Source organism: Hyperolius riggenbachi, chromosome 7 (assembly GCF_040937935.1).
Source record: "Hyperolius riggenbachi isolate aHypRig1 chromosome 7, aHypRig1.pri, whole genome shotgun sequence".
In the NCBI taxonomy this organism is placed as follows: Eukaryota; Metazoa; Chordata; class Amphibia; order Anura; family Hyperoliidae; genus Hyperolius; species Hyperolius riggenbachi.
This window is the reverse complement of record NC_090652.1, coordinates 318,011,654-318,031,798: the sequence shown is the minus strand read 5'-3', so window position 1 is coordinate 318,031,798 and position 20,145 is coordinate 318,011,654. Positions and strand designations below refer to the sequence as shown.

General features: G+C 48.0%; 1 protein-coding gene across 11 annotated transcripts in view; it reads left to right on the top strand.

The window, feature by feature from the left end:
* The window catches only part of LOC137525248 (kalirin), a 469,346-nt gene that overhangs the window by 436,604 nt on the left and 12,597 nt on the right, over window positions 1-20,145 (top strand). For all 11 annotated transcript variants that reach the window (XM_068246262.1, XM_068246265.1, XM_068246261.1 and 8 more), the window contains 8 exons: window positions 226-362; window positions 1,716-1,782; window positions 3,458-3,561; window positions 6,572-6,641; window positions 7,580-7,666; window positions 8,024-8,116; window positions 8,694-8,744; window positions 9,501-9,578. In XM_068246262.1, coding sequence (XP_068102363.1) covers window positions 226-362; window positions 1,716-1,782; window positions 3,458-3,561; window positions 6,572-6,641; window positions 7,580-7,666; window positions 8,024-8,116; window positions 8,694-8,744; window positions 9,501-9,578 — 687 coding nt within the window. The remainder of the gene's footprint in view (window positions 1-225; window positions 363-1,715; window positions 1,783-3,457; window positions 3,562-6,571; window positions 6,642-7,579; window positions 7,667-8,023; window positions 8,117-8,693; window positions 8,745-9,500; window positions 9,579-20,145) is intronic.

The window sequence follows — 20,145 nt, the reverse complement described above, 5'->3', positions numbered from 1 at the left end:
ACTATACCATTTAGGAGGCTTCTCCCTCTGCTCTTTGGAACAGCTAATTTTTTCCAAGATGTCCATAAAAATAACAGATTGAAGGGAAGAGAGCTTAGAACTGTGTTGGGGAGATGTCAGCACCCCGTATTTTACATGTTGCTGAAGTAGGACTTTTGAGTGAACTGGACCTTCACCCATTGACCTCTCGGAGTCTTCACCTGTCCTCTAACCTTCTGCCCACAGACCATTGATGGAGGATCTTATGCCGGCTCTCAGATGAACTCACTAACAGATGGATGTTCTAATGAAGGAATGATGCCATCACCAGCCCCTAGGAACCACGAGGAGGAGCAGAAAGCTAAAGCACTCAGGGGAAGAATGTGAGCTTAAAATCTATTTCATTCTGTGCTTTGTGTTTCCTGTCAGATCCTCCTAACTTTCTCCGCCTGCGCTGCCCACGCCTGAGCTCTGTGCCTTGGGAAGGAGGGGTGGGTCGTTATGGTGCCCGGTTCATGTAGATGTTTCTGCACATCAGTGAGTGGCTTGACGCCAGCAGCATCTTGTGTCTAGTTGTAATTGTCGTATTCTAGAACAATGTGGTTTCTATGAGAGAGAAATAATAACCTCTGAAGACAGTGGAGCTATTGTGCGCTGCTCCGGCCCCCGGGGCCTCTGTTATAGCAGCTGTGCAGCGATGCCTCTAATCCTCTGGTATAACGCCAAGCCTGGGTGACGCTTCCAAAGTGTGCGGCTTCCTGAGCCCTCACCTAGAGCTATCCTACCCTTTACCACCTCCACACACGGTCCAGTGCCTGATCCAGAACCATGAAAGCCTCCAACATCCTCATACAACTGCCGATCCAGAACCATCAATCCCTTCAATACCACCACACAGTGTTCTATTCCTGACCCAGAACCATCAATCCCTTTACCATCACCACACAGAGTCTAATTACCGATCCAGAACCATCAAAGCCTCCAACATCCTCATACTTCATCCAACTGCTGATCCAGAACCATCAATCCCTTCACCATCCCCACCCACTGTTTAGTACACTGTCCAGAACCATCACACTCTTCAACATCCTCATACATCATCCAACATCTGATCCACAACCATGAATCCCTTTACCATCCCTACACACTGTTCAGACTCCTGTCCAGGACCATCAGATCCTTCAACATCCTCATATAATGTCCAATTGCCAATTCAGAGCCATCTCTTACTCCTAAGTCTGCATCTCTCCTGAGTCTAAATACTGATCCAGAACCAAAGCCAGTCCTTTCACCAAAACAGTACAGTTCCAATTCTAGAACATTATACTTTTTTAAAGATGCAATCTTCTTTCTTTACAATTGGAGTTTTGTGATCAAAAACAATATTTTTTGAAAAAAAAATTGGGAACCATGAATGGGTACCTAGTGTACTGCAAGTTGCCCCCTAATGCACTCACAAACTTCCCTCCAGCCCCCCCTGCACACAAACACATGGTCCCCCTAAACCATATACACTGCTCACCAATCCACACACTCCCTCCCCAATCCACACTCACTATCCCCCCACCCAGTCCACACACACCCTGCCCCCCAAACCACAAACACACAGCCCACCAATTCACACACTCCATCCCCCAATCCACACACACCCTGCCCCCACAATCCACGCACACTGTGTATGAGAAGAGGCTGTTTTCCAGCAATGGTTCCATTTTCTGTGTGATGTTTTCTTGCAGGTTTGTCCTGAACGAGTTGGTGCAGACCGAGAAGGATTACGTGAAGGATTTGGGGGTTGTGGTGGAGGTGAGTGTCTGCCCTGCTTTATCTTATTGCTGATCTGCCGGATGCGCGAGCTGCCAATGGCCACACACGTATCAATCATCTTCATGTACACGATTCTATAGATTTATATGCACGATCACGTAGAACAGATGTTTATTGATTGCCCAATTCATCACCTGACTTTAGAATTATCCATAAAGGATCAAATAATCTATAATAATTATTTTTAAATTAACCGCTGTATGTATGTGTCTGTCTGCCCCGCCCCCTCCTGCCCTACCCTGCTGTGATTGGCTGCTCCTTCCAAACTTTGCACCCCTCCTAGGCCCAAAGCGGTGTAGGCTGCTTGTGCTTTAAGTGACCCCACCCTCTGTGCCCCAAGGACGGCCCACCAAAGACCCCGCTTTTTCCCCATAGACTTTTATTGGAAAATGTTCTAACTGCCGCCACTCATATAGCTGAACTTGGGTCACTTAGTCATGGGGTTATCCTAAAATATTCTGTCACATTTTAGGGATTCAAAAAAGTGGGCGGAGCCAAAAACAGCCTGTCAGATTTCACCCGTTGTCTTTAATGGGAAAATGTAGAAAGCTGTCATTCTCGCAGTATTAAAGCTAGAGTCCCCAAACTTGCCACAGTCAGTCACTGGGTGGCTGGAGTGAAAATTCTGAAATGTAGGCGGAGCCACATGCAGCCAATCAAATATCAGCCATTCATTTTAAATGGGAAAATGTAAACTGCAGCCGTTCTTAGACTGTTAATGTTAGGGTCCTCAAACTTGGCACAGGCGGTAACCAGGTGACTGGGGTCCAGTCTGATTGGTCCAATCATGTAAGGTAATTGGTGCAATGTGATTGATCTAGTCGGGCAATCTGATTGGTTCAATTGAGCAACTTGATTGACCCAATCTGATTGGTCCAATTGTGCAACCACCGCACAGATCATGCAGCAATGCAAGTCTATGGCAATGTGGTAAGTGTAAACGGTCGGTAGCGGTGCGCATGCGCAGTGTGACGGTAATCCAGTGATGTATTTCCTGTCCAGCAGGAAGTGTGTCACTGAGCAGGGGCGGAGCTTAGCATATTACTGTGTTGGCGCGATGAGCCGCAGGGTAATGTGGGAGAGGACATGTGCGATCGCCTCACCCCCAGGCTCTTCTGACCAGGGCTGATCACACCGCATATTGTGTGAAACCAGCCTGAAACATTGTAACTCGAGTCGTTTGTAAGTAGGGGGCGGTCTGTATTTGGGGCGTGTTTTCCATGACTGACATTTTATATGCTGAAGGTTTCTGGAGGTGTTTGATAGATAACACATTCGGGTGACAATCTGGTGTAAAGGCTGGTACACACAATTGATCTATAACGGGATCGATCTTACTCAGTAATGATGTGAAAATCGGTCCCGTTACTGATCAGGAGCAGATCAAACATGTTGTAAATTATCGATTCAACCCATCGATCTGCCAGGAAGTTGCATTGTGTGTATCATGCATGGAAGCGGCTGGAAGCAGGTGTAGCCAGCATTACACCTGTGCTGTTCCAGTTATCCTGCGCCTGTTGCAGCCCTGCACCCTCCCCCCCACTGCAACAGGCGCAGGATAAGAGGTCTCCCCGACGGTCACAGATTGCAGAATCCCTCCATTCACAGCCAATCTTCCAGCCAGCATCCTCACGTCTCTCCCTCCCCCACACAGGGCTTCATCCGGCGGATAGAGGAGAAGGGCTTACCGGAGGACATGAACGGCAAAGAGAAGATCGTGTTCGGCAACATCCACCAGATCTACGACTGGCATAAAGAGTGAGTAACCAGCTCAGACCAAAATCATCCTAAAGGTGTGCATTAACGGTACAATCTCCTGAACGATCTGCAGTACAATCAACCGGAACCATTCATGGTGCCCATTGTCAACAAACGATCATACAATCAGGCCATATTTCAGAATAATGATTTTAGTCTGATTGGATCGCTTATCATTTTCCTCTCTGTTGGTGGGCCCAAACAATCCTTTCTAATCAATCGCAATGATCGGATCAGAAGGTTGATCATGTGGGAGATTGTACCATTAATGGGCGTCTCTTGTGACTGCAGACAGGATGTCCTCGGTGTGGGGGCCTCTGCTGGCAGGAAGTGATGTCAGTGGCAGCCATCTTCTTCCAAGGCACAAGAGCCAGTCCCACATAAGGCATAATAATACCCCACTGCAGACACAATACAGAGTCTATTGTTTTCAATCAGGTGTGGGGGAAAAAAAAAAAGCAGCATACAAGCTAAAACTGCACAGATATAACTACAAATAATACGTAGAACACGGGATCAGTAATACCATTGTTTATGTCATACCTGCCCCTGACTGTCATGCTGATCCAGTGGATTCAATACCTCCTGAGTATAGATGGTATATGAAATGAATTCTAGCTTGCCTGCAAATTGTATGCGGCCAATTAAAAACCACATGAGGCTTTGAACCCACTACAAAGCGCTATCGCTAATCGCAATCGCTAGCGTTTTTAATGAGGGTTTTGTAAGTGATTTCATGAGTGTTTTCTGGCGATTTTTGGTTGCAATTTTAAATGTTTTGCCAGCGATTCTGTAGAGATTAGCATTTTTATTTGGGATTGGTCCTTTAAATTAATTTACATTTTTTTACACTGTGCAGTAATTTAAAAACGCTAGCAAAATCGCTTCGTGTAGGTTTGGATGAGCGATTACGCCAGCGTTTATATACTTTACATTGCAGAAATGCTAAATATGCTGCATGTCCTGCGTTTTGCGATTTTGCTAATCGCAATCGCTCCAGTGGAATTTGGCCCATCCATTAACATTAGCTGAGCGTTTAGGGAAATCGCTAGCGTTTTGAAAACCTCCCTGAACGCTCAGAAAATCGCTCCTGTGGGTTCCAGCCCTGAAGTGTGTCCAATTGGTCCATTTCACAGCCGCATACAATTAGCATGCAAGCCAAAGCTATTAGCATTTAATTGGGTTACAAGTAGTCGGGTCATGTTTTCTGCATGCTTGTTCCGGGGCGTGGAAGTGAGCGGCTCAGTATGACCAGTGCTGTGCTGCGGATGTGTTCAGGAGGTGATCACGTTTTTCTCCGCAGTTTAGGAATTGTACGTTTTCATTATCAGGAATCTGTCAGTCACCGGCGATTGGCTGCAGAGGAACAAAAGCCTCCAGTGTTCTGTACTTCCTGTATGTCAACAACTGCTTATTGAGGAGCGGCCAGAGACCCTCCCCCGGAGCCCTCCCTCCCCCGTAGCCTTTCATGGGGGACACCGAGACCCACTCATACAGGAAAGCATCTAGTCTGCCCGGAGACGTCCTTTAAATAATCACTAATCATGTGACCCGCGGACATTCCTCACTCTGCCCATGTTCTATTATCAGGCGCTTTGCTTTCCTAGTATTACATTATTGCTTCATCTGCTGGACGTTTCTTACAGCACATTCTCCTTAATAATATTTCCAATCCAGAGCTGAAAGCTTTATGGGACAATTTCAACGAGAAGGGCATGGAGGCTGCCATATTTATTTCCTTTTGAACAATGCAGATTGCCCAGCTGTCCTGCTGATCCTCTGCCTCTAATACTTTTAGCCCTAGCCCCTGAACAAGCATGCAGCAGATCAGGTGCTCTGACTGAAGTGTGACTGGATTAGCTGCATGCTTGTTTCAAGTGTGTGATTCAGACACTACTGCAGCCAATGAGATCAGCAGGACTGCCAGGCAACTGGTATTGTTTAACAGGAAATAAATATGGTTGCCTCCATACTCTTCTCACTACAGCTGTCCTGTAAAGACCACTATCCCGAAAAAATTGTCAAATTTCAAATATACTGTATGTATGCAAGTGGTACATTTCTCCAAGAGTAAAATGCACTTTAAATTACCTTTTTCCTATATTGCTGTCACATACAATAAATAGTAAAAATCTGACAGATGTGATATGTTTTAACTAGTCCATCTCCTTACGGGAGATTCTCATGGATTTCTTTGTTTTCAAAAGCACTTACTGAACAGCAGTTGCTCAGTGCAACTGCCAAAATAGTGTGCAATTGAGTCAGGAGGCTAGCATCATCTTTGTGTTAATTCTTTCCAGGGAGTGCTATTGGTAGGAATGAAGGAATTACAGAGAATCCCCCATGGGGAGATGGACTAGTCTAAAACCGGATATGATATTTTCTGCTTGCTGTAAGTGACAGACACATAGGAGAAAAGTAATTACCGTGCAGTTCACTCTGAGAAAAATGTATTACTTTAAACTTTGATAAGGTCCTGATAAAGCCCCAATGGCGGGGCGAAACGATCATCGACCGATTTATCTCCTGCTGACCTCGCCATACACTGCTGCATTAATTGCCCTTTGGAGGTGATACGTGTAATCTCTTTACTGCTGCCGTGGTTTTATGAAGAATTTGATTGAAGTGTTGAAGGTTTTACTATACGAGTGAGCTGCTCCTGGATTCTATATCGGTTGTGTGGAATATGTACTGCTTAAAAGTATGTGTACATATTTATTTAAAATGTGACAATTGTTGTGATAGTCGTATTTTAACGGTCATTGTGATCCCAAATAAATACACCTAGATCTTGTGTTTTATAAGCGCTCATCCGGCTGTGTTGGGTAGAGTTCCCCTTTAGTAGTCATATTACTGGAAGACCCGCGGTGGCGGCAATAACGCGCACGCTGGTCCCTGCAGAGGTGTTTATCCCAGATCAGCGCATGCACGTCTCTCTCCGCCCCTCCGAGGGCCCCTCCAGATCCACCACTGATTCCACGGGCCTAAAAATGTCTCTTTCCTTCCTCAGCTTCTTCCTGGGAGAATTAGAGCTTTGCCTGAAGGATCCGGACCGCCTGCCTCCGCTCTTCATCAAACAGGTGAGGGTTACGCATACGCCTGCGTGCTGCTTGTCCCTGCGTACTGCTTGTCCCTGCGTGCTGCTTGTCCCTGCGTGCTGCTTGTCCCTGCGTGCTGCTTGTCCCTGCGTGCTGCTTGTCCCTGCGTGCTGCTTGTCCCTGCCTGCTGCTTGTCCCTGCCTGCTGCTTGTCCCTGCCTGCTGCTTGTCCCGGCCTGCTGCTTGTCCCGGCCTGCTGCTTGTCCCGGCCTGCTGCTTGTCCCGGCCTGCTGCTTGTCCCTGCCTGCTGCTTGTCCCGGCCTGCTGCTTGTCCCGGCCTGCTGCTTGTCCCAGCCTGCTGCTTGTCCCGGCCTGCTGCTTGTCCCTGCCTGCTGCTTGTCCTATCCTGCTGCTTGCTGCTTCGCGCTGCTTGTCCCTGCCTGCTGCTTGTCCCTGCCTGCTGCTTGTCCCTGCGTGCTGCTTGCATGACGCTAACTGTACGCTGCGGCCGGTACTGCATGCATGGTGCTTGTGTGACGTCAACTTCTCAGGAAAGCACGGGGGGGGGGGGGGGCAATGATAATGACCAGTGCTGCATGCATGGTGCTTTAGTGACGCCGACCGACCGCACAGAAAAGCACAGGGGGGGGGGGGGGGGGGTGCTTGCGTCTCTGTGGTGCTTGCATGACGCCAACCGCTCAGGAAACACGGCGGGGAAGGGGGCTGCTTGTGGTGACCGGTGCTGCATGCGTGGTGCTTTCATGACGCCAACCATTCGGGCAGACCGGTGCTGCGTGCGTGGTACTTGCGCCTGCATCCTGCTTGTGTCTGCGTGGTGTGACGCTGTCTGTACACTGCGCTGTATGAGGACCCCTCTTGTTAGTAAATAATATGAACTTGGAGTTGGTGGAGGAGTTTAGACAAACCTAGAATTCCTCCCGCCGCCGTATAGCAGTAACCGCCTGTCCGTTGTGTTTACAGGAGAGGAAACTGCTCATGTATGTCGTCTATTGCCAAAACAAGCCTCGGTCAGAGTATATCGTTGCTGAGTACGACTCCTACTTCGAGGTGAGAGAAACATCTTTATATTACTATTTATTTTACTATCACTATATTGTATTACTATTTACATTGCTGTGTAAAAGTTCCACCAGGCAATTGTTTTGCTGCTTCTTCGGGGACAGTAGGGGGGGGGGGGGGGGGCTTCTGCGGGGACAGTAGGGGGGGGGGGGCTTCTGCGGGGACAGTAGGGGGGGGGGGGGGCTTCTGCGGGGACGGTGGAGGCCCCCCTCCCGGTGGAGGGAATATACTTCTAGTGTTCTGTTCCCTGAAGGTGGCCATATGTGATTCAACCAAATCGATTGATTTTCCAAACTAGCGTTCACATTTGATCGGAGTTCCTCTTTCTTCTCTCTCGGTTTGCAGGAGGTGAAGCAGGAAGTGAACCAGAGATTCAACCTCAGCGACTTTCTCATCAAACCCATCCAGAGGATAACGAAATACCAGCTGCTGCTAAAGGTACGTTCTGCCTGGGGTCACCCGCTGTTCCTTAGGTGTGATGGTGGCACCCATAGTCCCTGATTTGTGATGGTGTCACCCATAGTCCCTGATTTGTGATGGTGTCACCGGTAGTCCCTGAAGTGTCACCGGTAGTCCCTGTAGTATCACCGGTAGTCCCTGGGGTGTTACCCTGGGCCCTGATTTGTGATGGTGTCACCCTGGGCCCTGAATTGTGATGGTGTCACCGGTAGGTTCTGGGGTGTGATAGTCTCACCGGTAGTCCCTGGGAGTGTGATGGTGTCACTGGTAGTCCCTGACTTGTGATGGTGTCACCGGTAGTCCCTGACTTGTGATGGTGTCACCGGTAGTCCCTGGGAGTGTGATGGTGTCATCGGTAGGCCCTGGGAGTGTGATGGTGTCACCGGTAGGCCCTGGGAGTGTGATGGTGTCACCGGTAAGCCCTGGGAGTGTGATGGTGTCACTGGTAGTCCCTGACTTGTGATGGTGTCACCGGTAGTCCCTGACTTGTGATGGTGTCACCGTTAGTCCCTGATTTGTGATGGTGTCACCGGTAATGCATCTCTGTGTCTTGCAGGACTTCCTGAAGTTCAGTCAGAAGGCGGGTCTGGAATGTTCTGAGATTGAGGTCAGTATTTGTACATCTCTATCAGCAGCTCTGCAGCGTAAGATATGAATCTGGCGGACATGTGGCGATAGCGCTACCCGTCCCCCCGAACCGTTCACGGCGCACGTTAGCCTGGCTGTAGCCGCTCTGACATCCAGCAAATGGTGCAGAAGAATCGCGACCTCACTTGTGTAACCTCCAGAAAAGCAATGCGCGCGTGGGAGACTTGGGCGCAGGATACAGCTGGTATATGGCTCACCCTGCTGCTGCACAAGTCCCGGACATATTAAATACTATTCCCCCTCCAGGCCGCCATGGATGGTGGGGAATGATATTATTGTGTTTTAAAAGTAACGTCAGCACCGTCTTCTGACCGCTATAGCTGTAATTCCTATTACAGTCTATGGTGGCGCCGGCTGCGCCCAAGTCTCCCGCGCTGGAATCACCGTGCTCGCAATGCCCACCTTGGCGTATTAATATGGATATCCTTCCAGCAGTGTCACATTTACTGAGATCGCCATCGGTCATTCTCCTCTTCCTAGAGCGCTGGCAGTGCTGAGGGGTCACCTGACTGCGTGGATCTTACCGCCAGTAACATCGTACAGACTCCTCCCCAGTCTGGGGCGTTGTCACCTGTGTGGGAGGAGCCAGAGGACTGCTAAGCGGATTCCGGGCAGTTACAGGAATCAGATTTCACCACAATAGATCATTGATGTAAAAGAACTTCTATACTTCCTGTGGAGTCATTAGTAATATTGGCTGTCTCCTGTCTTCCAGAAATCAGTGGACTTAATGTGCCTTGTCCCCAAACGCTGCAACGACATGATGAATCTGGGCCGACTCCAGGGATTCGAGGTGAGGAGGAGGATCTTCCCCACCATATTGTTTTCTCCTCCCATCATCCCGTCATCTTATATCCGACCCACCATATTGTGCCCCCCCGCCATATTCTATCCCCCCACCATATTCTATCCGCCACCATGATGTGTTCTCCTCCCATCCCCTGTCATATTATATCCCCCACCTCCACTGCCATGTGGTGACCCCCCCCAACCCCTCTTCCCCGCCATATTGTGTCCTCCCATCCCCCACCATATTATATCCCCCGCCATATTATATCCCCCCACCATATTATATCCCCCCACCATATTGTGTTCTCCTCCCATCCCCCACCATATTATATTCCACCCCCCCCCCCCCCCCCCGCCATATTGTGTCTCCCCGCCATATTATATTCCCCCACCATATTGTGTACCCCAGCCACATTGTGGAGGAGACTGAGGACAATAATCCTTGTTTAACAGGAAATAAACATGGCAGCCACCATTATCACTCTCACTTCAGGTGTGCTGCAATGTCCCAGAAGTGGGATTTTCCTGTGTCCGCTTGTGCTTAACATACAGTCTGAACAAAGCCTCACTGAAAGAGACTGAAATAATCATACACAATGGGATGGAATTCCCCGCCCCCTCGTCCGCTCTGACTCCTCCTCCTCCTCTGGCCCCTCCTCCATCACATGCTGCTCACATTAGCGGTGTGATAAGACGATGCGAGGCAGAGAGACGATAGGGAACCGGTTAGGCCGGTTTGTGACTGGCAGAGATTTACGCCGCTGTGTTGCCGCTTGTAGTTTTGTAAAGCGGGTGTGTTTTATTATTGTGTGACTTTGTCTGGTAATTATCCTGTGTGATAGTGGAAGAATCTCATGCCTGTCAATCATTACCTTTCACTGGCCAGCCCACATATCAATGCACTGCCCCCTTGTGTGTGAACTGAGGTACTGCATCTCCCTTCCACTGGCCAGCCCACATATCAATGCACAAAGCTCAGCTACACTCATCACCGATCCTCTGCTGCCCCCTTCTGTGTGAGCTGAGGTACTGCATCTCCCTTCCACTGGCCAGCCCACATATCAATGCACAAAGCTCAGCTACAAATCATCACCGTGACTCTGCTGCCCCCTTCTGTGTGAACTGAGGTACTGCATCTCCCTTCCACTGGCCAGCCCACATATCAATGCTCATAGCTCCGCCACAAATCATCACCGAGACTCTGCTGCCCCCTTGTGTGTGAATTGAGGTACTGCATCTTCCTTCCGCTGACCAGCCCACATATGAATGCATGAATTCAAAGCTCAGCTTCAAATCATCACTGATCCTTTGCTGCCCCCTTCTGTGTGAGCTGAGGTACTGCATCTCCCTTTCACTGATCAGCCCACATATCAATGCATGAATTCATAGCTCAGCTTCAAATCATCACTGATCCTTTGCTGCCCCCTTGTGTGTGAGCTGAGGTACTGCATCTCCCTTCCACTGACCAGCCCACATATCAATGCATGAATTCATAGCTCAGCTTCAAATCATCACTGATCCTCTGCTGCCCCCTTCTGTGTGAGCTGAGGTACTGCATCTCCTTTCCACTGACCAGCCCGCATATGCATGAATTCATAGCTCAGCTTGAAAACATCACCTTGACTCTGCCGCCCCCTTCTGTGTGAGCTGAGGTACTGCCATCTCCTGTCTGCTTGTTTATTTATACATTACAGGTAAAACTCGAAGAATTAGAATATTGTCAATTTATTTCAGTAATTCAACTTAAAGGGACACTTAAGTCAAACAAAAAAAATGAGTTTTACTCACCTGGGGCTTCCAATAGCCCCCTGCAGCTGTCCGGTGCCCTCGCCGTCTCCCTCCGATCCTCCTGGCCCCGCCGGCAGCCACTTCCTGTTTCAGTGACAGGAGCTGACAGGCTGGGGACGCGAGTGATTCTTCGCCTTCCTGGCCACAATAGCGCCATCTATGCTACTATAGCATATATCATATACCATATAGCAACATAGAGGGTGCTAATGTGTCTGGGAACGCGAAGAATCACTCGCGTCTCCAGCCTGTCAGCTCCTGTCACCGAAACAGGAAGTGGCTGCCGGCGGGGCCAGGAGGATCGGAGGGAGACGGCGAGGGCACCGATCAGCTGCAGGGGGCTATTGGAAAGCCATAGGTGAGTAAAACTCATTTTTTTTGTTTGACTTAAGTGTCCCTTTAACCACTTGAGGACCTAGGGCTTTCTACCCCTTAAGGACCGGCCACTTTTTTTCCATTCAGACCACTGCAGCTTTCACGGTTTATTGCTCGCTCATACAACCTACCACCTAAATGAATTTTGGCTCCTTTTCTTGTCACTAATACAGCTTTCTTTTGGGGCTATTTGATTGCTCCTGCGATTTTTACTTTTTATTATATTCATCAAAAAAGACATGAATTTTGGCAAAAAAATGATTTTTTTAACTTTCTGTGCTGACATTTTTCAAATAAAGTAAAATTTCTGTATACATGCAGCGCGAAAAATGTGGACAAACATGTTTTTGATAAAAAAAAACCCATTCAGTGTATATTTATTGGTTTGGGTAAAAGTTATAGCGTTTACAAACTATGGTGCAAAAAGTGAATTTTCCCATTTTCAAGCATCTCTGACTTTTCTGACCCCCTGTCATGTTTCATGAGGGGCTAGAATTCCAGGATAGTATAAATACCCCCCAAATGACCCCATTTTGGAAAGAAGACATCCCAAAGTATTCACTGAGAGGCATGGTGAGTTCATAGAAGATATTATTTTTTGTCACAAGTAAGCGGAAAATGACACTTTGTGAGAAAAAAAAAAAAAAAAAAAGTTTCCATTTCTTCTAACTTGCGACAAAAAAAAATGAAATCTGCCACGGACTCACCATGCCCCTCTCTGAATACCTTGAAGGGTCTACTTTCCAAAATGGGATCATTTGTGGGGTGTGTTTACTGTCCTGACATTTTGGGGGGTGCTAAATTGTAAGCACCCCTGTAAAGCCTAAAGGTGCTCATTGGACTTTGGACCCCTTAGCGCAGTTAGGCTGCAAAAAAGTGCCACACATGTGGTATTGCCATACTCAGGAGAAGTAGTATAATGTGTTTTGGGGTGTATTTTTACACATACCCATGCTGGGTGGGAGAAATATCTCTGTAAATGACAATTTGTTAATTTTTTTTACACACAATTGTCCATTTACAGAGATATTTCTCCCACTCAGCATGGGTATGTGTAAAAATACACCACAAAACACATTATACTACTTCTCCTGAGTACGGCGATACCACATGTGTGGCACTTTTTTGCACCCTAACTGCGCTAAAGGGCCCAAAGTCCAATGAGTACCTTTAAGATTTCACAGGTCATTTTGAGAAATTTCGTTTCAAGACTACTCCTCACGGTTTAGGGCCCCTAAAATGCCAGGGCAGTATAGGAACCCCACAAATGACCCCATTTTAGAAAGAAGACACCCCAAGGTATTCCGTTAGTAGTATGGCGAGTTCATAGAAGATTTTATTTTTTGTCACAAGTTAGCGGAAAATGACACTTTGTGAAAAAACACAATTAAAATCAATTTCCGCTAACTTTTGACAAAAAATAAAAACTTCTATGAACTCACCATACTCCTAACGGAATACCTTGGGGTGTCTTCTTTCTAAAATGGGGTCATTTGTGGGGTTCCTATACTGCCCTGGCATTTTAGGGGCCCTAAACCGTGAGGAGTAGTCTTGAAACGAAATTTCTCAAAATGACCTGTGAAATCCTAAAGGTACTCATTGGACTTTGGGCCCTTTAGCGCAGTTAGGGTGCAAAAAAGTGCCACACATGTGGTATCGCCATACTCGGGAGAAGCAGTACAATGTGTTTTGAGGTGTATTTTTACACATACCCATGCTGGGTGGGAGAAATACCTCTGTAAATGGACAATTGTGTGTAAAAAAATCAAAAGATTGTCATTTACAGAGGTATTTCTCCCACCCAGCATGGGTATGTGTAAAAATACACCTCAAAACACATTGTACTACTTCTCCCGAGTACGGCGATACCACATGTGTGGCACTTTTTTGCACCCTAACTGCACTAAGGGGCATAAAGTCCAATGAGTACCTTTAGGATTTCACAGGTCATTTTTGTTTCAAGACTACTCCTCACGGTTTAGGGCCCCTAAAATGCCAGGGCAGTATAGGAACCCCACTAATGACCCCATTTTAGAGAGAAGACACCCCAAGGTATTCCGTTAGGAGTATGGTGAGTTCATAGAAGTTTTTATTTTTTTGTCACAAGTTAGCGGAAATTGATTTTAATAGTTTTTTTTCACAAAGTGTCATTTTCCGCTAACTTGTGACAAAAAATAAAATCTTCTATGAACTCACCATACTCCGTACGGAATACCTTTGGGTGTCTTCTTTCTAGAATGGGGTCATTTGTGGGGTTCCTATACTGCCCTGGCATTTTAGGGGCCCTAAACCGTGAGGAGTAGTCTTGAAACCAAATGTCGCAAAATGACCTGTGAAATCCTAAAGGTACTCATTGGACTTTGGGCCCCTTAGCGTACTTAGGGTGTAAAAAAGTGCCACACATGTGGTACTGCTGTACTCAGGAGAAGTAGTATAATGCGTTTTGGGGTGTATTTTTACACATACCCATGCTAAGTGGGAGAAATATCTCTGTAAATGACAATTGTTTGATTTTTTTACACACAATTGTCCATTTACATAGAAATTTCTCCCACCCAGCATGGGTATGTGTAAAAATACACCCCAAAACACATTATACTACTTTTCCTGAGTACGGCGGTACCACATGTGTGACACTTTTTTGCAGCCTAGGTGCGCTAAGGGGCCCAACGTCCTATTCACAGGTCATTTTGAAGCATTTGTTTTCTAGACTACTCCTCGCGGTTTAGGGCCCCTAAAATGCCAGGGCAGTATAGGAACCCCACAAGTGACCCCATTTTAGAAAGAAGACACCCCAAGGTATTCCGTTAGGTGTATGGCAAGTTCATAGAAGATTTTATTTTTTGTCACAAGTTAGTGAAAAATGACACTTTGTGAAAAAAAACCAATAAAAATTATTTTCCGCTAACTTTTGACAAAAAATAAAATCTTCTATGAACTCGTCATACACCTAACATAATACCTTGGGGTGTCTTTTTTTTCTAGAATGGGGTCACTTGTGGGGTTCCTATACCGCCCTGGCATTTTACAGGCCCAAAACCGTGAGTAGTCTGGAAACCAAATGTCTCAAAATGACTGTTCAGGGGTATAAGCATCTGCAAATTTTGATGACAGGTGGTCTATGAGGGGGTGAATTTTGTGGAACCGGTCATAAGCAGGGTGGCCTTTTAGATGACAGGTTGTATTGGGCCTGATCTGATGGATAGGAGTGCTAGGGGGGTGACAGGAGGTGATTGATGGGTGTCTCAGGGGGTGGTTAGAGGGGAAAATAGATGCAATCAATGCACTGGGGAGGTGATCGGAAGGGGGTCTGAGGGTTTGGCCGAGTGATCAGGAGCCCACACGGGGCAAATTGGGGCCTGATCTGATGGGTAGGTGTGCTAGGGGGTGACAGGAGGTGATTGATGGGTGTCTCAAGGTGTGATTAGAGGGGGGAATAGATGCAAGCAATGCACTGGCGAGGTGATCAGGGCTGGGGTCTGAGGGCATTCTGAGGGTGTGGGCGGGTGATTGAGTGCCCTAGGGGCAGATGGGGGTCTAATCTGATAGGTAGCAGTGACAGGGGGTGATTGATGGGTAATTAGTGGGTGTTTAGGGTAGAGAATAGATGGAAACACTGCGCTTGGGTGGTGATCTGTTGTCGGATCTGCGGGCGATCTATTGGTGTGGGTGGGTGATCAGTTTGCCCACAAGGGGCAGGTTAGGGGCTGATTGATGGGTGTCAGTGACAGCGGGTGATTGATGGGTGTCAGTGACAGGGGGTGATTGATGGGTGATTGATAGGTGATTGACAGGTAATCAGTGGGTTATTACAGGGGAGAACAGATGTAAATATTGCACTGGCGAATTGATAAGGGGGGGTCTGAGGGCAATCTGAGATTGTAGGCGGGCGATTGGGTGCCCGCAAGGGGCAGATTAGGGTCTGATCTGATGGGTAACAGTGACAGGTGGTGATAGGGGGTGATTGATGGGTGATTGATGGGTAATTAGTGGGTGTTTAGAGGAGAGAATAGATGGAAACACTGCGCTTGGGTGGTGATCTGATGTCGGATCTGCGGGCGATCTATTGGTGTGGGTGGGTGATCAGTTTGCCCGCAAGGGGCAGGTTAGGGGCTGATTGTTGGGTGGCAGTGACAGGGGGTGATTGATGGGTGATAGGTGATTGGCAGGTGATTGACAGGTGATCAGTGGGTTATTACAGGGAAGGACAGATGTAATTAATGCACTGGCAAATTGATAAGGGGGGGGGGGTCAGAGGGCAATCTGAGCGTGTGGGCGGGTGATTGGGTGCCCGCAAGGGGCAGATTAGGGTCTGATCTGATAGGTAAAAGTGACAGGTGGTGATAGGGGGTGATTGATGGGTGATTGATGGGTAATTAGTGGGTGTTTAGAGAAGATAACAGATGTAAACGATACATTTGGGAGGTAATCTGACGGCGGGTTTGCGGGCGATCTAATGGTGTGGGTGGGTGATCAGATTGCCCGCAAGGGGCAGGTTAGGGGCTGATTGATGGGTGGCAGTGACAGGGGGTGATTGATGGGTGATAGGTGATTGGCAGGTGATTGACAGGTGATCAGTGGGTTATTACAGGGAAGAACAAATGTAATTAATGCACTGGCGAATTGATAAGGGGGGGTCTGAGGGCAATCTGAGCGTGTAGGCAGGTGATTGGGTGCCCGCAAGGGGCAGATTAGGGTCTGATCTGATAGGTAACAGTGACAGGTGGTGATAGGGGGTGATTGATGGGTGATTGATGGGTAATTAGTGGGTGTTTAGAGGAGAGAATAGATGTAAACAATGGATTTGGGAGGTGATCTGATGTCGGATCTGTGGGCGATCTATTGGTGTGGGGGGGTGATCAGATTGCCCGCAAGGGGCAGGTTAGGGGCTGATTGATGGGTGGCAGTGACAGGGGGTGATTGACGGGTGATTGACGGGTGATTGACGGGTGATTGACGGGTGATTGACGGGTGATTGACAGGTGATTGACAGGTGATTGACAGGTGATCAGGGGGATAAATGCATACAGTAAACAGGGGGGGGGGTCTGGGGGGGGGGGGGTCTGGGGAGAATCTGAGGGGTGGGGGGTGATCAGGAGGGGGCAGGGAGCAGGGGGGGGGATAAAAAAAAAATAGCGTTGACAGATAGTGACAGGGAGTGATTGATGGGTGATTAGGGGGGTGATTGGGTGCAAACAGGGGTCTGGGGGGTGGGCAGGGGGGGGTCTGATGGGTGCTGTGGGCGATCTGGGGCAGGGGAGGGAGAAATCAGTGTGCTTGGGTGCAGACTAGGGTGGCTGCAGCCTGCCCTGGTGGTCCCTCGGACACTGGGACCACCAGGGCAGGAGGCAGCCTGTATAATACACTTTGTAAACATTACAAAGTGTATTATACACTTTGTATGCGGCGATCGCGGGGTTAACATCCCGCCGGCGCTTCCGTATAGCCGGCGGGATGTTGCGGCGAGCGAGCGGTGACAGGCGCCGGCGGAGGATCGCGTCACGGATGACGCGATCGCTCCGCCCATGCCCTTAAATGGACCGCCGCCTCTGTGGGTGAGGCCGTCCTGCAGGGCTCCACTTCCCCGCCGCCCCTGTGTAGTGGGCGGTCGGGAAGTGGTTAAAAGGTGAAACTTGTATATGAAATAGACTCATTACATGCAAAGTGAGATACTTCAAGCCTGTATTTGCTATAGTCTTAATGATTTTGGCTTACTGCTTATGAGAACCCCAAAATCAAAATCTCAGCCCATTAGAATATTGTGGGAATGTTCAATATTCTCGGCTCAAAGTGTCACACTCTAATCAGCCAATTCAGCCAAAACACCCGCAAAGGCTCCTATTCCATATATTAGCTTCACCTTTAAAGGGAACCAGAGATGAAGCACCTTTGTGTATTTTACCATGTACTGTATATCAGTAAGAACATTAGAGAAAACACTTACCATGCTCTCTGTTTCATCCTCACTGCTAAAAGTGTCTGTTATCAGCTGTGATAAGAATCCCAGACTGAGCATTCAGTCTGGCTTTGCAGGGAATAATTATAGCTGAGTCATTATAGCAGAGCCACAAGGGGGCAGGCTTGGGCTTGAAAAGACACCAGAGAAGACAGACTCAGTTATAATCTTTCCGTAGCAAAGCTAGACTGAGTGCTCAGTCGGGGATTCTTATCAGAGGTGATAACAGTCAGATTAGACAGAGAACAATGAAACAAAGAGCAGATATGGTGTTTACTGTCATGTTCCCACTGCTTTATAAGATAAAATACAAGAGGGTGCTTCATCTCTGGTTCTCTTTAAAGTTGAATTACTGACCTGTAAACCCTGATCGTTGTCAAGAAGCTAGCATTGCAGACACTCTTCCATTCATGTGCGTTTTGTCACGCACTGCCGCACTGGCGATTATAATAAATGGCCCATTTAAAAAAAAAATGCACGTTGTTTCCTGTTTCCCCTGCATGATGCGCAGGTTTACAATTACAATATATTCTGCTGCATCGGAAAATAGCTGAAAGAAAGTGGAAAATCATGTGTGAGAAAAAGCATTTGTGAGCTTGATCACAGAACGGACTATCAAGTGTGGTCCCTTATAGTTCTGCTTCTGGGCTGATGGGGATCTAGATACAGGGTGAAGTGTGTGCGCATCCCTTGTTGCAGCCCTCCCATGTCTGGTTTGAGGGGTCACTCGAGATAAAAGTATCTGTGTAACGATTGTGGAATTCTCTCCGTGATCAGCGCACAGGACGCGCGCTGACACTGCGGAAATCCTCCACAAGCGTATAATTTGAGGGAACCCAGCAAAAGGTGCTATGCACCTGTAGAGGGAGATTCCTGTCGCCAGGTGGAGCTGTGGAGTGCAGAGGAACAGCTCCTCTGCCCTGTCACAGACGCCAGACAGGAATTGCACGAAGAGAAGAAACGCAGGGCAAGATAGCCCTGAAAGAGAGAGATCAAAGGGACAGAGGGTATGCGTGTCCACCAATCTAGTTGCCACCCTGCGACGATGAACACACAACCAGGCAGATAAGGTGATAAGGCAATCGCCAGAGATGGCGGTTGCTAACAGCGACACAAGACCGAATAAGCACAGATGAGGAATGTATGTATGTCCACCAATCTAGCCGCCAACCTGCGACGGCGGACGCACAACAGAGGAAACCAAGTGAGAACGCAATCGCAAGAGAAGCGATTGCGAAAGCGAATGAGCACAGGGATAGAATGTATGTATGTGCCCCAATCTAGTCGCCAACCCGCGACGGTGCACACACAACAGCAGATATGAAGTAGGAACGTAATCGCGAGAGAGGCGATTGCCAGAGGTGACACAAGGCTACAGCAAGGCAGAGCACGAGAGTAGCAAAGGCACAGCAAATCATACAATGAAAAGATAGGGAAAATAACAAACGCTAACTAAACGTGAACACCGCACTCATTCGCAACAGCGAACGTGTTTTCTGCGCGGTCTCCGCGTGTTAAGCACAACAGAGACAAGCACGCCTAACTAACCACCGACAGACAAACATGGAACAGAGGACGTGAGCGCTTGCTTAACGGTTACCTCACGAGCCTCCAGCAAGCGTTCGTAGCAGACAAGACAGATACACGAAAACAGGAATAAGTGAGAGATACGATCCACTGCTCTTTCCACCAGAGCGAGTGTGATCCAAGTATAGAAACAGAGCGAGCTGGATCCACTGCTCTTTCCGCCAGAGCAAGTGCGATCCAAGTACAGCAAGAGAGTTGCAGACCAGAAGGATCCACAGCACTAGCGCAAGGCGAGTGCGATCCAAGTACAGCAAGACAGATCAGAAGGGGCTACCAGTAACAACCGCTGTTCCGGTTAGCACCCAGACACACAGAACGATCTCCTGTCGACCACCGCTGGGACAGGACAATCGTAACAGACAAACAAACAGATATGCAATCCTAACTGCACTAGGGAACCTGCCTATTGCAGTCCCAGGAATTACTCTAGGCTAATCTTTAAACAAAGAGCAAGGCTGACACTCCAGGAGTGTTTCACAGGACAAACCCTTATGACCAGCGAAGGTCTGTGATATCACATGGTATTTATAGTACAAACCTCCAGAGGATGTGGCTAGGAAATTTTCATAACCAACGTATGCAAATTCCCCAGCAGCAGCAAGCTGCAAAACTGACAAAAGGTCTCTCTTCCAGAGACCTGCAGAATGCAGACCTAAACAGTGGTCAAAAAGCTGCCTGCTACAGGAAATGACAATACCATAGAGATCATCATCACACCATTCTACAGACAGTGACAGCTTGTGGTTGCTTTACTGTACTGCAGTTTAAAGTAATTCTGTTGCTACTGCCAACTGCAGGCTGCAATGCTCAGGATGTGGAGTCTCATGAATGCCATTGTCTCCTCTGTATCAGTAATAAATAATAA